At 46.3% G+C, this 17500-nt stretch overlaps 1 protein-coding gene across 1 annotated transcript in view; it reads left to right on the forward strand.

The window, feature by feature from the left end:
* Window positions 1–17500, forward strand: part of fnbp1a (formin binding protein 1a) — a 51882-nt gene that overhangs the window by 30625 nt on the left and 3757 nt on the right. The window contains exons 8-10 of the mRNA XM_048243629.1: window positions 4101–4247; window positions 12587–12766; window positions 17316–17425. Coding sequence (XP_048099586.1) covers window positions 4101–4247; window positions 12587–12766; window positions 17316–17425 — 437 coding nt within the window. The remainder of the gene's footprint in view (window positions 1–4100; window positions 4248–12586; window positions 12767–17315; window positions 17426–17500) is intronic.

A 17500-nucleotide genomic window follows, 5' to 3' on the forward strand; every position in this document is an offset into this window, starting at 1 on the left:
ACATACACACACACACACACACACACACCACACACACACCACAAACACACACACACACACACACACACACACACACACACCACGCACACACACACACTAGTCCCCCTCACCTTCCAGGTACACACACACACACACATACTACTACACACTAGTCCCCCTCATCTTCCAGGTACACACATCACAAACACACATACACACACACACACACACACACACCACGCACACACACACACTCACACACTACTACACACTCATCCCCCTCATCTTCCAGGTACACACACACACACACACACACACACACACACACTGCACACACACACACACACACACACACACACACACACTCACACACTACTACACACTCATCCCCCTCATCTTCCAGGTACACACACACACACACCACGCACACACACACCACAAACACACATACACACACACACACACACACACACACACACACACACACACACCACGACACACACACACACACACACACACACACACACACATACTACTACACACTAGTCCCCCTCACCTTCCAGGTACACACAAACACACACACACACACAGCCAAAGCGACTAACAACATGGTAAACAGTTTAAGTTTTAGAGCAATTCTCAACAATTTTAGGACCATTTAAAAAACGGTAGAGTACAGTAAGAATAAGTGCATCAGTGAGAGCTGTTTTTAACAGTTACGTGTCAGTTCAAGATGGCTGGTAAGTGCTAACATCAGCAAGACTTGTTGTAAGTGTTGCTATGAGAGGAGATGTTCTCTAAAGAGCTGGGTCTTCAGGAGTTTTTGAAAATGGAGAGGGATGTCCCTGCCCTTGTAGGAACTGGCAGTGTGTTCCACCAACGAGGAACAACAGATGAGAAAAGTTTGGATTGGCCTGGGCGTACCGGTGGTGAGCTGGGCATCGTTAGTCTGAGGTGCAGTGGTCTGGAGGTAGCGTATGTCTGTATGAGGGCATTCAAGTAGGTGGGAGCAGAACCAGAGACTACTTTGTAGGCAAGCATTAAAGACTTGAACTTGATGCAGGTCGCCATAGGCAGCCAGTGTAGCTGGATGAGCAGCGGGGTAACATGTGCCCTTTTGGGTTGGTTGTAGACCAGGCGCGCCGCCGCGTTCTGGATCATCTGAAGTGGTTTCACCGCGCAGGCTGGGAGACCTGTCAGGAGGCGTTGCAGTAGTCAGTCGTGAGATGACTATTGCCTGAACCAGAAGTTGGGTAGCATCTTGAGTCAAGTAAGTCCTGATTTTCCGTATGTTGTAGAGTGCAGCGGCATGACCGGGCGACTGAGGTAACATGATCTGAGAAGTTTAGTTGGTTGTCGAGAACAACTCCTAGATTTCTTACTGCAGTCCTGGAAGGTGAAACAGACAGGAGTCAAATTTGATGTTGATGTAAGTGGTGTATGGTAGGTTTAGCTGGGAGGACCAACAGTTCAGTCTTTGAGAGGTTCAGCTGGAGGTGGTGTGTCCATGTAGCTATGTCTGAGAGGCAACTGAGATCCGTGCTGAAACCAAGGGGTCATCAGGTGGAAAGGACAGATAGAGCTGTGTGTATCGCCTGCATAGCAGTGGTATGAGAAGCCATGGGAACGATAATCTGTCCCAAGGAGGTGGTGTGAATAGGCAAAGAGAAGGGGCCAGTAATGAGCCCTGGGGACCTGTGGTGATGGTGAAAGGGTGCAGATGGCTGACCAAGCCATGATAAAAGCCAGAGGTAAATGAACGTCCTGTGAGGTAGGATTCAAACCAGAGAGAGCAGAACCGAGATTCATGTTAGTATATAGAGAGAAGGATCGCGGGTGATTAACCGCACAAAGGCAGCGATAAGTCAAGCAGAATGAGTACTGATGACCGGCGTTAGCCTGGCTTCTTTTAAGGCTTCTGTTACAGACAGCAGAGCCGTTTGTAGAGTGGCCGCTGAACCCAGACTGATTTGGATCCAGAAGGTTGTTCTGTGAAAGGAAGTCAGAGACCTGTTTGGAGACTGTTTCGCTCAATGCCTTGATAGGAAAGGAAAGTGGGTGAGACAGGGCGAAGTTCTCGACTTGAGAGCAGGGAGAAAGCTTTCTTAAGTAACGGTGTTACCCGGGCCATTTGAACGCTGTTGAAATGTGCCGGAGGTTAGCGGCATTGATCACATGTGATAGCTGGTGCTGGGCTGATGGACTGAAGTAGGCCTGTGGGTATAGGTCCAGCGAGCGTGTGGTAGGACGGCTGCATGTCAGGTCTAGGATACTTCCACTCTCGAGAGAGGCGCACGCTGAAAAAGATGTTCCAGCAGTCCCTAGAGGTTGTAGGAGGCGGTATCTGAGTCAGATGCGTTAGGGCATGTAGAGATTGACTGCTGATTGCGCACTTTGTTTTGTAAAAAATGAGGCGAGGGTATCTGCAGTAAACTACACCACAAACACACATACACTCACACACTACTACACACTAGTCCCCCTCACCCCCCCAAATCTACACCACAAACACACATACACACACACTCACACACTACTGCACACTAGTCCCCCTCATCTTCCACGTACATACACAAACACACCACAAACACACATACATACACACACACACACCACGCATACACACACCACAAACACACACACGCACACACTACTAATACACACTCATCCTCCTTATCTAACACACACACACACACAAATCCAGAAATGCTCACAAGTCACGTTTTGATCCAAGGCGAGTGTCAAGTCTTTGGCCTGAGTGAAGAGATGTGTTTTGAGGTGAGTTTTGAACAGGCGAACAGAAGAGGCACAGCGGATGTGTAGGGGTGGGGGCTGGTTCCACAGAGTTGGGCCCAAAAGTCTTAAGTCTGGTGCAGGGACTAGCCAGCTGGTCCTTGTTGGAGGGACCGCAGAGGGGTGTAGGGGTGGAGTAGGCCAGAGCATGGAGCGGGTGGAGTAGGCCAGAGCATGGAGCGGGTGGAGTAGGTCAGAGCATGGAGCGGGTGGAGTAAGTCAGAGCATGGAGCAGGTGGAGTAGGTCAGAAAGGTGTCCAGGGGCCAGAGCATGGAGCAGGTGGAGTATATCAGATATGGACAGGTCAGTATAGTCAGAGCATGGAGCGGGTGGAGTAGGCCAGAGCATGGAGCGGGTGGAGTAGGCCAGAGCATGGAGCGGGTGGAGTAGGTCAGAGCATGGAGCGGCTTGTGGGTGAGAAGCAGAATTTTGTAACTGATGGTTGCTATGCTGGTTGCTAGGTTAATCTTATTAGTTGCTATTAGGCGGTGAAGCTGCATGAGGGTGGAGCTGCATTAGGGTGGAGCTGATAAGGGTGGAGCTGATGAGCTGCATGAGGGTGGAGCTGATGAGCTGCATGAGGGTGGAGCTGCATGAGCTGCATGAGGGTGGAGTTGATGAGCTGCATGAGGGTGGAGCTGCATGAGGGTGGAGCTGCATGAGCTGCATGAGGGTGGAGTTGATGAGCTGCATGAGGGTGGAGCTGATGAGCTGCATGAGGGTGGAGTTGATGAGCTGCATGAGGGTGGAGCTGCATGAGGGTGGAGCTGCATGAGGGTGGAGCTGATCTGCTGCCAGGGCGTAGCGCCTGTGAAGACTGTCCAGGGGCTATGGGGAGGCCTGTGAGTGGCACTGCAGTAGCCCAGACAGTAGAGATGTAGCAGAGGAAGAGTCCGAGTCTCAGACTGGAGTCCCCATCTCTGACACACACACACACACACACATACACATGCTGCACACACATACACATTACACACTACACCATGCGCCAAGCACACTACACACACACACACTGGCTGCGCACACACACTACACATACACACTACGCACACACACACTACACCTACACACACACACACACACACACACACACTCACTACACACTCATACCCCTCATCTTCCAGGTACACACACACTCCTTTTCCTGCAAATATGCTGACACACTTCACTAGGCCAACACCTGCTCACACACCTGCTCACACACCTTCTCTGTCTCTTCCTCTTCCCTCTCTCTCTCTCTCCCTCTCCTCCCTCTCTCTCTCTCTCCCTCTCTCTCTCCCTCTCTCTCTCTCTCTCTTTCTCTCTCTATCCCCCTCTCTCTCTGCAGCGTATACAGGAGATGGAGGAGAGGCGTATTGAGCGTGTGGGGGAGAGCATGCGGACGTACGCTGATGTGGACCGCAGAGTCCTGCCCATCGTCAGCAAGTGCCTGGACGGCATGAACAAGGCCGCAGAGTCCATCGACCCCAAGATGGTGAGAGAGAGACACACACACACACACACACACACACACACACACACACACACACACACACAGCAGAGTCCATCGACCCCAAGATGGTGAGAGAGAGACACACACACACACACACACACACACAGCAGAGTCCATCGATCCCAAGATGGTGAGAGAGACCCAGTACACACACACATACACACACAAAACATACACACACACACACACATCAGGCAGCAGAGTCCATTGACCCCAAGATGGTGAGAGAGACCCAGTACACACACACACACACACACACACACACACACACACAGCAGAGTCCATCGATCCCAAGATGGTGAGAGAGACCCAGTACACACACACACACACACACACACACACACACACACACACACAGCAGAGTCCATCGACCCCAAAATGGTGAGAGTGACCCCCCTTAGTTATGTCAGCGGTGTTGATTGGACTGAATGCTGTATTATGTTGCATAAAGTACAATAGAATTTAAAACACACAAACACACACACACAGTCCTCACGTGTGGGGCAGCGTTTAGTGTGTAGTCCTCACGTGTCGGGTGTGTAGTCCTCACGTGTCGGGTGTGTAGTCCTCACGTGTCGGGTGTGTAGTCCTCACGTGTCGGGTGTGTAGTCCTCACATGTGGGGCGGCGTGCCACAGATGCCAGATGATGCAAATCGGAGTCTGGTTGCCATGGGCGATGCTAATTGACGGGCATTTTCCTGTAAAATGTCCAAATTGTTTGATTTAAACCGTAACTGTATGTTCACCGAAAAACCCTCATTTGTGTGTGTTCGTAGAAGTTCTGTGTAAACTCAGAAAACTCACTGTCTCGTGTGTGTGTGTGTGTGTGTTCTGGGGGCAGCCGTGGCCTACTGGTTAGCGCTTCGGACTTGTAACCGGAGGGTTGCCGGTTCGAACCCTGACCAGTAGGCAAGTGCCCTTGAGCAAGGCACCTAACCCCTCACTGCTCCCCGAGCGCCGCTGTTGTTGCAGGCAGCTCACTGCTCCGGGATTAGTGTGTGCTTCACCTCACTGTGTGTTCACTGTGTACTGAGTGTGTTTCACTAATTCACGGATTAGGATTAGAGCCCGCCCGATAAAGGATTTTGAAGGCCGATACCGATACAAATATTTGTTGATTTAAAAATCCGATATTCCGATATATCGGCCGATATATATATATTTTTTTTTTCAGAAACGCGCAACAAAACATTACCAGATTTCCCTAACATTAGTTATTTGTAGTTATTTATGAGTATTGACTAAAATAATATGATAATGCAAAAACAAACTTGTTTATTTTTAAATAATATTGTCACAGAGGAACATCAAAATATATTTAATTTAATTTTTGGAATGCAATGGGATGCTGATGTCTGACGTAGTTGGTGTGCTAACAATTTGCTGGCCTTATCTCCATGCTCAAGAGTTCAACTGTGCGATCAGTCATAATCAAATCAAATTCGGCCTGCAAAGAAAGGCGTTCTTTATAAACCTCTGGTGATTTTGATGTGGCATACAAGCCGTCAAGTTCAGATATTCGTTTAGTTAAGTTAGTCAGTTTTTTTTAAGTTTCTTCTCAAACCCTGCATAGGAAATTATCTGTCCCCTAATATATGCCTTCAGGGCCTCCCACAGTACTGTAGCAGACACATCTGGGGTTCTGTTAATGCTCACAAAAAGGTCAATTTGTTCAGACACAAACTTCACAAATCCTTCATTTAGAAGCAGCCGTGCGTTAAGACGCCAAGGCACACGTTTAGGGGTGGGAATTTTAAATTGAATATTCATAGAGATGGGAGCGTGATCAGAGATGGCTATAGCATCATACTGGCAAGAAGATACAGAGGAAAGCATCCTGCTATCAAGTAGAAAATAATCAATATGAGTGAAAGTGTGATGAACAGGGGAAAAGAATGAGTAAACTCTTTTAGAAGGGTTAAAAAAACGCCAGATATCCAGAACTGAAAACTCTGCCATGAAGGATTGAATCACCTTAGCAGCCTTAGACAACGGACGGACCTTTGGCGATGACCTGTCCAGATAAGGGTCCAGCCAGCAATTAAAATCACCTCCCAGTATTAAACAGTGCACTGACAGGTCAGGTGAAGTTGAGAAAAAAATGTCTAAAAAGCCATCATCATCATAGTTGAAGCGACACATTTGCCAGGACAACTGGTGTATTATAGATTTGACCAGAGACTACAATAAACCTACCATTAGGATCAGAGATGGTACTTGAATGAATGAAGGGGATAGATTTATGAAACAAGATAGCAGCACCCCCTTGATTTACCTGAAAAAGAAGAATGATATATCTGTCCTATCCATCCTTTTTTCAGTTTTAGGTGATCTGAGCTTTTCAGGTGAGTCTCTTGTAAGAAAATTATGTGGGCACCCAAGTGTTTAAGATGATGAAATATCTTACTTCGCTTGATAGGATTATTGAGACCCTTACAGTTGAGACTGGTGAATCTAATTTCACACCCATTAGTTGTGGTGTTAGGTAGAGACATAACTAGAAAATTAAAGTAAACATAAATTCAACAATAATTGTCTGTGGCATGACACAATGCAGAAGTTAGCCTGAAGTGTAGGAACAAAAAACAAACACATACACACAACTAAACCCTGACCCCCCACCCCCACCCCCCCCCCCACCACCACCCACCCATCCACCCATCCACCCCCCCACCACCATCCACCCATCCACCCGCGAAGGCTGAAGCATCCCCCCAAACCGGATGCGCGCCACATAATCCCTCTTAAGCAAACTAACTATCACGCCTTATACACCACCGCCACCTACTGCTAAAGCAATAGAAGAGAAAAGATTAAAAAAACACCTTGGCGATGGAGATGTGACAAGAAGCAAATCAAACTGCAATGGAATTGCACATAAAGATGCTTAAGTAAACCCGTGAGCCCTATAGGGTTAATTTTAGTGAACCATAGGTAAACGTGAGACAAAACAAGATACCTTGGGATTTAGAAAAAATAAATAAAAAAAGATTATCCAACCAATGAGTCAGTCCTCCGGAATGGCCATCCACTTATGTAGATCGGCAACATAGCGTTCATTCGGTGGAGTTGGTGTGGCCACCCCTTTTAATGTGTTTCTCGACAAAGGAGTCGCCTGGTAGAGATATGCGAAGAGTTGCTGGGTAACGGAGCCCAAACTTCACCTCGGGTAGGAGTGCAGAACCTTTTTCACCGGTGTGAATTCAGCACGCTTTTTGGCCACCATTGGGGTGAAGTCGGGGAAAATCGAGATCCTCTTCTCCATGTAAGAGAGAGGAGATGATTCTGCTGCACGTCTCAAAATTTAGTTCCGTGCCAAAACAGATGGACTTCATTACAACAAGTGTGTCGCGGGGGTTTGTCATCCGCGGGTCTTTCACGTAGAGCGCGGTGTGCCCGATCCACAGTGGGTTTCTCGTCGAGACCAAGTATTTCTTGTAAAAACTGGGACGTGAATGCAGTGGGCCGAGAGCCCTCGGACCCCTCAGGCAGACCCAGAATACGGATGTTGTTCCATCTCGAGCGTGATTCCAAGTCCTCGCATTTTTTGGTTAAGTCCTCCACGGTGGCTGTCAGCTCGCTAACGGTAGCTTGCAGATTAGCTATTACCTCATCCTGAGAGTTAGCTGAACGTTCAAGGTCCCTTATTGTCTCACCATGCGAGGCCAGTTGAGTTTCAAGCAGTTCTAAAGCCGCAGTCACCTCCGTCTTGACCCTCTCCGACACGATAGACTCGAACTTGCCAATAATGTCAATACGCATTTCATCCATCATCTCCCTCATGCTAGTTAGCAGACTCGATTCGTTGGTGTCAGGGCTAGCCTTGCTGCTCTAGCAGATTTAGCTTCGGATTTCCCTCGACCAGCCATTGGAGAATGTCCATAAATATAAACAAGGTATCAGGTTTGAGTATGAAATAAAACCCTATTGGCAAAGATGGTTGAAAAAGTGCAATAAAATATGTATAAAGTCACATTCCTGAGGATCCAAAGCAGAACACGTCTACATCCTACTTGCTCCCCCTGGAGGCCGAACATCAAAATATATTAAAGTTCTGATAAATAAAATGTATAAAAATAGAAACTTAAGATATGAAACTTAGTCTTTTGAACAAAAACACAATAACAACAACCAAATCAAAGTTACCAGTATTAAGACTTAGTAAACTTCATAAATATAACTTTGAACTAAGACTTAATAATTACAAAAAATAATTATGACATTATTACTATGCCAGTCATCATTTGTATCATCATTTGTATTATCATTAAACAAGATAAAGGTCACTCTTAAATGTTTGAGTGTGCGTGTGTAATAATTAGTCTCTATTGCCTTATAAGCTACCTTATAATTACAATGTCAGTTTGCAATCCCTTTACCTGCACTTTTAAAATTATTTCCATCAAGCTACATCAAACCATTTTCAATCATCAGTTGCTGCCTGCCTTCTAAAACCTACTATTTTGGGATCTAAATCCATTATGTAACTTGTTAATGCTGCGGCTGAACGACAGTCTGAAACGCACACTTGGCGTCATTGGATTTCACACACGTAAAAAAAAAAATGCTAACTTTTATGCACAAGCTACGTTTTGCACAAGCTACGTTTGATACTTTTTCTCTGTCTAAATGTTCACTCCTCGCATGTCTAACTTACATTTTACAATGCAGGGACTCCAACTACAGATATACTAGTTATAAATCATTACTTTATTTAGGCAGAATAAGTTTGTTGTGGTTTCCAAGCTCATTAATGTTAACGTTAGCGGTCTTCCACTGATATTCATGGCATTAGCTATCTTTGTGGTTAGCTAGTCTATGATGAGCCCTAATTTAGCAATGGATAACATCATACTGCAAATTGTAAAACATACGCTTTCAAAATAACAGGCCGGGGAGAGATGATACGTCTCACTGCTATAACTGTCACGCTATTAAAGAAATACATCTTCAGTCACATTGTCAAAAGTTAAAAGGACAGACAGTCAACTACACTGTAACAATAGCGCTAACGTAATTACTAGCTAATTCGGCTTCACTCTCAGCTTATTTAACAGCAGCAAAACTGGACATTGTTTTCACGAATTTTGTCATGCTTATTTGAGTTAAGAGAATTGATGGGAATGTTATTTTAATTGTTATTTCAAGCAATGTATGTCTCGTGACCAAATCACCATTAACACACTTCACTGATGATCTCACTCGCGGATAACTGCAGGGTGCGATTTGTAGGGGGGGATGGGGGGGATTTCCCCCCCTCTGGTTTTCCTATCCCTACCTCTGCTAAATTATTTTTATCCCCAGTGGGGACAACATTTATCCCCCTCTGCCCCTCATATTGATTAATGCTACTTCAAATAAGTAAAGCGCTGCAACGTGAGGACAGTCTGGTAGGCTAGCCTACATAATAATCGACATCAGAAACGCACCGTCACCATCAGCACTCATGCTGCTGACACAGTGGCTGTGTGATAACTTAATTTGGCTTTGATCGTGCAGGACATTTCAGAATGTCGAGTGTGTAATCCATCATAAATGGCTAGTTTCAATGGAAAAGTTAGCTGGACAAATGAAAGAAAACGAGAAGGATTCAGTGAAGCATATCGTCATATTTTAGAACCTTCAAAATTAGAAAACTGATGCAACTGAGATGGAGGACAACTGCACGTAGAGTAGAACGTAGGCCTATTGTCCGAAGGAACTTACATTAAATGAGGAGATATTTGCTGAATGTCACAAAAAGTGTTACAGAAATTGCTTGGCATCGCTTATTCAATGGCTCTCTACCAAAACACCTGTAGTTTATGGAGGACAAACGAGAAAGCACTCGTTTGATAAATCAGCCAGTAGGCTAGGCCTAGTAGACAAATAACTTTCAGAAATAATCTGTACTGCAAAAACGAATGTGTGGTGGGTATTTAAACTATCTAGGCGGGTGTTTTAACAGTTGCAAGAAATAGAAGCTTCATGGTCTTTATGTTCTGGTTAAGTAAATTATTTTCATAAAACTTCAAGTTGCCCTAGCCTACTCTCCAAACTCTTCACTGCACTGTAGCCAATTAACTGACAGTATGATAGTAGGCTATTTATTTTCTGTAGGCTACAATAAACACATTTATTTTTTTCAACTTTTTGCAATATTACGACTTGGCTATTGAGCGCCAAATCAGCAGGAGAGAGAATGCACATAGCCTGCACGGGTGTAGCGCAATGTGTAGGCTATTGGTTACCAACTAACACTGTTAGCCAATTCACTAACTTAAGACTTCAGTGCCATAATATACAACGTTTTTTTTTTTACACAACAAATACAGAAAGGATGGAGGCAGCAAAAGCAGAGAAGTCATTTCAGATGGGGCAAGAACAAGGTGAATTTGTATGCTTGTCAAAAACGTAGTCCTACCCTGCATTAGAGGAGCTGATCATCATACCAAGCACACTTTCGCTGTTTAAAGTCATACACCACGGTAAACTAAAACTAAAATGTTACAAAGGTGGCAAAATAATATATAGGGTATTATTAGGGGGTTACAAACTACAAACCGCACCCTGGGTAACTGGTTCTCTCTGCCCGACTCTGGCTGGATCAGCAGGTTGCAGGATGTGTGGCAATACACGAGTGTTGCCAGCAGGGACGGTGTAGAGTGCCCTCTGGTGGACAAACTATACAACGCCAACACTCATGACATGGTTGAAGGGTGTTTCGTCCGTTTTTATTTTATTTTTAAAATATTCATTTATTGGCCATTATAAATGCCGATACCGATAGTTTGGAAAATGCCTAATATCGGCCGATAAATCGGTCGGGCTCTAATTGGGATAAATGAGACCAAATTTCCCTCACGGGAATATATACTTATACTTACTGTGTAAACTCAGAGCAAGCGGTTAACTGGTTGGAGAGGCTGGTGAGTGTCGTGTGTGTGTGTGTGTGTGTGTGTGTGTGTGTGTGTGTGTGTGTGTGGTTAACTGCTTGGAGAGGCTGGCGATTGTCTCGTGTGTGTGTGTGTGTGTGTGTGTGTGTGTGTGTGTGTGTGTGTGTGCGGTTGACTGGTTGTGTGGTTCACAGGTTGTGTGCAGCCGTTGGAACTGGCAGATGTGTGTGTGTGTCGTTTGGAATCCTGATAAGCTGGCTCTTTTAAAACACACAACTGAGAAGAGATTATAAAAGCACACAACATCAGCAGGAGAGTGTGTATGCGTGCGTGCGTGTGTGTATGTGCGTGCGTGCCTGTGTGCGTGTGTGTGTGTGTGTGTGCGTATGTGTTATTTTTAGCAGGCATCACATCGCCGAATGGTTTGTGGTGTTGGGATGTTTACCACCTGAGCCAGCTTGTTCCTGGTATGGGAACCTCTCAGTGGAACATAGGAACAAGCTGGCTCAGGTGGTAAACCAAGCCAGCAAAATTACAGGAGAAAAGCAGTTACAACTCCACACTCTATACAGCCGTTCCATAACACAAAAGGCCATCCAGGTCTTCAATGACCCCACCCATCCCCTTCATCCATCCTTTCAGCTACTGCCATCTGCCAGAAGACTGATGGTCCCAATGGCCAGGAGAAATGGGTACACAAAGTAATTTGTTCCCTCTGCTGTGTCTATCCTGAACCAAGGCAAACTAAAATAACTCCCCCCTCCACTTACTCATGCACCACCCAGTCAGGGTGATGAGGTGAAGGATCAGTAACGAGAACTGCACTAGTATTTATTCATTTATATTTTTTAACTATTTATGTAACTACAATTTAACTTATATTGTCTGTTGCTGTGTGTTTTTATGTCGCTAGAGTGCCAAAGATACATTTCCAGTGTATGTACATTCAGTGGACAATAAAGTTTTTATCTATCTATCTATCTACAGTGTGTGTCTATGTTTCAGTCAGTGACCACTTGTCTGGACACAGGCGTGTGTGTGTATGGGGCGCTTGCGGCTGCAGATTAAGGCCCAGATTAAGAGGAATGTATGGAGTCTGTGAATTATGTATGGAGTCTGTTGATTATGTGTGTGTGTGTGTTCAACAGTTTGTCCCTGTGACCTGCACTAATCTCACTCACTCACTCACTCACTCACTCAGTCATAAATAAATAAATAAATCGGAGCTGAAACCAAAACGCAGCTCAGACCTGTCTGGAGTCGCTAACAGTGCTGATGGTGATGATGATGGGGTGGTGATGAAGATGATATGATGATGATGGGGTGGTGATGATGATAATGATGATGTCAGTGATGATTGGTGGCATGTATGAATGTAGATAATGTAACAATAATACAGATCCATATTGCCCCCCCCCACCCCCCGGTCTGCATTCTGCCCCCAGGACACGAAGCAGGTGGTGGAGACGTACAAGTCAGGCTTCGAGCCGCCGGGCGATGTGGAGTTTGAGGACTACAGTCTGTCCATGCGGCGGGCCGTGTCTGAGTCCAGCTTCCTCAACGCCAGAGGAGAGAACCGCCGCCGCAGCAGGGGGAAACTCTGGCCCTTCATCAAGAGGAACAAGGTAGCACACACACCCACACACACACACACACACACGCACGCATGCACGCACACACACACATACAGACACACACAGAGTGACACTAACTCCAGGTTAGATGTGCTCACATCATGTCTGGTGTGTTTTGTTGTTAGCAGCTCTGTAAACCAGCAACTGACCCGGTAGAGAGTGACCTTTCCCCAACTAATAACTGGCCTTGACTGCTGTGTGTATGTGTGCGTGTTTAACCGTTTTAACAGCAATGTTCTCAATGTCTCCTCTCTGGCAATCCACTCCCCTCCTCCCTCCTCTCCCCTTCACCTCACCTCCTCTCTCCTCTCCTCCCCCTCCTCTCACCTCCCCTCCTCTCCCCTTCACCTCACCTCCTCTCACCTCCCCCCTCCTCTCACCTCCCCCCTCCTCTCACCTCCCCCTCTCCTTCCTCCCCTCCTCCTCCCTCCTCCTCTCCTCTCACCTCCTCACACCTCCTCTCCTCCTCCTCCTCTCCTCTCCCCTCCTCCTCACCTCCTCCTCTCCTCTCACCTCCTCTCCTCTCCCCTCCTCTCCTCTCCTCTCACCTCCCCTCCTCTCACCTCCCCTCCTCTCCTCTCCTCACCTCCCTCTCACCTCCCCTCCTCTCCACCTCCCTCCTCTCCCCTCCTCTCACCTCCCCTCCTCTCCTCCCTCCTCTTATCTGAACTCTTTACTTCTTTCCTCCTCTCATGACCTTCTCCTCCTGTCTCCTCCTCTCACTTCACTTGACTACCCCTCTCTCTCTCTCTCTCACACACAAACTCTTTTTTACCTCCCCTGGTCTCCTCCTGGTCCTCCTCCTCACCTCCCCCGGTCTCCTCCTCACCTCCCCTGGTCCTCCTCCTCACCTCCCCTGGTGTCCTCTTGGTCCTCCTCCTCTCCTGTAGCTGATGTCTTTGCATAGCCCCCCGCCAGCCTTTCCGCCCCCCAGCCTCCCCTCCCTGTCGCCAGCTGTGCTTACTGGTCGCGACCTCCTCCGCCCAGCAGAGGGAGCCCTTCACTAGCTGCAGATCAAGTTTCATGTCCTCCCTAAGCACCCGCAGTTCAGTGAGCCCTCAAGAGAGGGGTGAGTTGGGGGTGCAGTGATGCAGTCTCGGTGAGAGCAAGAGGGGGATGCAGTCTCAAGGGGGGGGGGGGGGTCATTAGAGTGCTTTGGCAGCCCAGTGAGAGGTCCTCTGCAGGACTTCAGGCGCCTACATACTCGCCATTACCGACCTGTAGCGCAACAATGTGACGTCACGGGAGCACCGTAACCATTTATACTCGCACGTGATGGTCGCGCCATTAGTTTCAATATTCTCCTGAACAGAGATGTCGCTGTTGTGAAAAGGCTATCGCTACCTACTTTACACAGTAGAAGAAGCTGTCAGTAGCATTGGCGTCTAAAGTAAAAGCCAAAGAGACAGCAAAAGATAAAAGCTAGCCTCTGTGATGATACTTCAGATTTCGGTTGCTGCTATTCACAACTACCATCATTACCATCTAGTTTCCAAGGTGTGTGCAGATAGATAGACAGACAGACAAATAGATAGATAGATACTTTATTCATCCCGAGGGATATTTTAATAATTTAACCATTTTAGCTCGCTGGCTAGCTAGCTAGCAGCTGGCTGAGTTTGTGTAATTTCCTAAAGTGGAAAGAGATTTTGTTCAGGTCTTAGCAGATATCTTTTGGTTGAAAATAAATCTTCTATTCTTTTCATCTTAATTCCACGTGTTGCGTGTCGCTGGTAACTTTGTTAACTTATCCAGCAAACCATTAAAAATTCACGACTGTAACAAAATGGTACAGCAACTCTCGCTTGCCCTCGAACTAGTCCATCTTCCGGTTTCCGCTTTGGCGCACTCCTGGCCAAAATCCTGGCACGCCAGCGAGATCTACGTCATTTTGACGTCACTTTGTCGCAGTACCGATCGGGAACGTCGAGTATGTAAGACACATTACGCCTCCTTCACACCGGCACGTGAAATCAGCTCCGATATTCACAATGCTCCCCCTGTGGGCCTCACGTCGTGCTAGAACGTTGAAAGTGTTGGAAGCATTTCTAGTTTGGGAGTCAAACGTAAAATAGTAATATGTTATTTTTTAACTAATTGTCTAACTGCCTTAATAATGTTAGGAAACCATGTAAGACAATGACGTGACAAAATAGTTTGTTTGGAAATAATTATTTATTTTACACTTATTACATTTATTTGAAGGGGTCATCGTGAGGGCTTGCTGTACTGTATGGGATGAGTGTTGCAGTGCTCTCATTGGTCAATGGCCTGGCAGCAGTTCACACAGTTACCCCTTTAACAGGAGAGCTTTTGAACGTTCTAAAGGTTCCGTTTCATGTTGAATTCTGTGAACCTGGAAATTCTTTAGAATGTTCATTTTTCTAGCATTCTCATCACACCGGTGTGACCATAGATACAGTATACGGTTGAGTGAAGAGAGCAAGTGTAGAGAGTGCCCACCTGCTACTGGGCCAGTCCGGTGCTGTGTTTAAGGACCGTCCAGGAAGCGTCTGATGTGTTTAAGGACAGTCCAGGAAGCGTCTGAGCTCCTGAGCATCTATCGGTCTGTTCTGGTTTCAGATTTCCAGCTTTTAGTCGATAAAGTGAGAAATGCTCTTTGGCGCAGTGCAGCTCATCGTACGCCATCTTAAACCTCGACGCAGTGCAGCTCATCGTACGCCATCTTAAACCTCGACGCAGTGCAGCTCATCGTACGCCATCTTAAACCTCGACGCAGTGCAGCTCATCGTACGCCATCTTAAACCTCGACATCATCTGTGTTATTTCCATTTTCTACTTTCAACCTTCAGAAAGGCAGCACGCCTCTCTGGCAGGCCGCAGTGCTCACACACACACACGCACACACACACACGCACACACGCACACACACACACACACACGCACACACACACACAGACAGACACATGCACACACACACACACACACGCATTAATACACATAATACAGACAGACACACACATGCACACACACATTTTTATTACACACACAGACAGACACACATGCACACACACACACACACACACACACACACACACGCACGCTCATTTGAGGGCTTCTGCAGCATCAGTTCATTAGCTAAAACTGTTTGTGTAGTTTGTCTCTGATAACGCGTCTGTGTTGAGGTGTCTGTGTCCTGCCCTGTCTCCTCACCTGTCTGTACTGTACGTGTGACCTCACCTGCCTTGTCTCCTGACCTGACCTCTGACCTCTCACTCTCTTTTGCCCTGTTTGCTCTCGTCTCTTGGACAGCTTTCCCTCAAACTGGTAAGTAGAAACAATGATGAGTCATGATTTCACTGATGACGATGAGTCATGACTTCACTAAAGATGATGAGTCATGACTTCACTGATGATGATGAGTCATGACTTCACTGATGACGATGAGTAATGACTTCACTAAAGATGATGAGTCATGACTTCACTGATGACAATGAATCGGCATTTCACAGATGAACATTTTTAATGCCGTCATGATTTAAGTGATGAGTCATGATCGATATGTGATTTCTCTGTGATTTTGCTGATGTCATGATTTCGCTGATGAATCAGGGTTTCCATTGGCCGTCTTTGTGTTCTAGAAGTGTGTGTAACACCATGGGTTGGCCAACTTTCAAAAAGTGCTTGTCAGCTTGGCAACCAGGCATGAGGTTTTGGTTGCCATCAGTAATGGCCTGGTAGGCTATTTGTTTACGTACCGTCACTAAAATAATGATCACACTAATTAGTCTTCAGACACACATTTGAATTTATTACACCTTTATTTCACAGAGCCTAATTAATTACAGAAATGGAGTGAAAAGAGATAATACGTATAATATGTCCCTTACAGAAAAGAACTACAGTAATGTGCAACTACCGTACGCCTGTAGTGATGTGAAGTTCTGTAACGTCTTTACCCTCTACAGTGTTTCTATAGTAGCCTCCCTAGGCTAGTGTCCCAACATGCTAGGCTAATACTCCTACAGTAGCCTATGTCCCAAAGTTCTGTAGTATTCCTATAAAACCACTATAATATTTTGTCTCAAAATACTAGAGGACTCTAAAGTTCTCTATAGTTCTTTTTCGTAAGGAGTCATACAATGTGAGGCTGTCCTGAGAGTGGGAACGTGGAGTGCAAATGTTAACATCAGCAACGCATGAACTCAAATACCATTGATTTATTGATTGTAATGGAAATCTTGTGGCACACACAGGGGTGATGAGCAGGGTGCCGCTTTGGCACAATTTGGTTGCCAAGGGCAACCGGGCAACCGTTAATATCGATCCATGGTGTGAGGTGATGTTGTGATTTCAGATGCAGCTGGTTGATCTTCCTCAGCTGGCCTGGTGTGTGTGTAGTATGTGTGTGTGTGTGTGTGTGTGTAGTGTGTGTGTGTGTGTAGTATGTGTGTGTGTGTGTAGTGTGTGTGTGTATAGTGTGTGTGTAGTGTGTGTGTGTGTGTGTGTGTAGTATGTGTGTGTGTGTGTGTGTGTGTGTGTGTATGTGTGATATTGATGACTGTATTTTCTTTCTCAGGGTACCAGCTCAGAGGACTATAGTCACCTTCCCCCAGAACAGAGGAGGAAGAAACTGCAGGCCAAACTCAACGACATCACCAAGGACCTGCAGAAGGAGATGGACCAGAGGTACACACACACCTTTCACACAGACACACATTTTACACACACACACACGCACACGCCACATGCACAAAAAACACA

The sequence above is a fragment of the Alosa alosa genome, chromosome 5 (assembly GCF_017589495.1).
Source record: "Alosa alosa isolate M-15738 ecotype Scorff River chromosome 5, AALO_Geno_1.1, whole genome shotgun sequence".
In the NCBI taxonomy this organism is placed as follows: Eukaryota; Metazoa; Chordata; class Actinopteri; order Clupeiformes; family Clupeidae; genus Alosa; species Alosa alosa.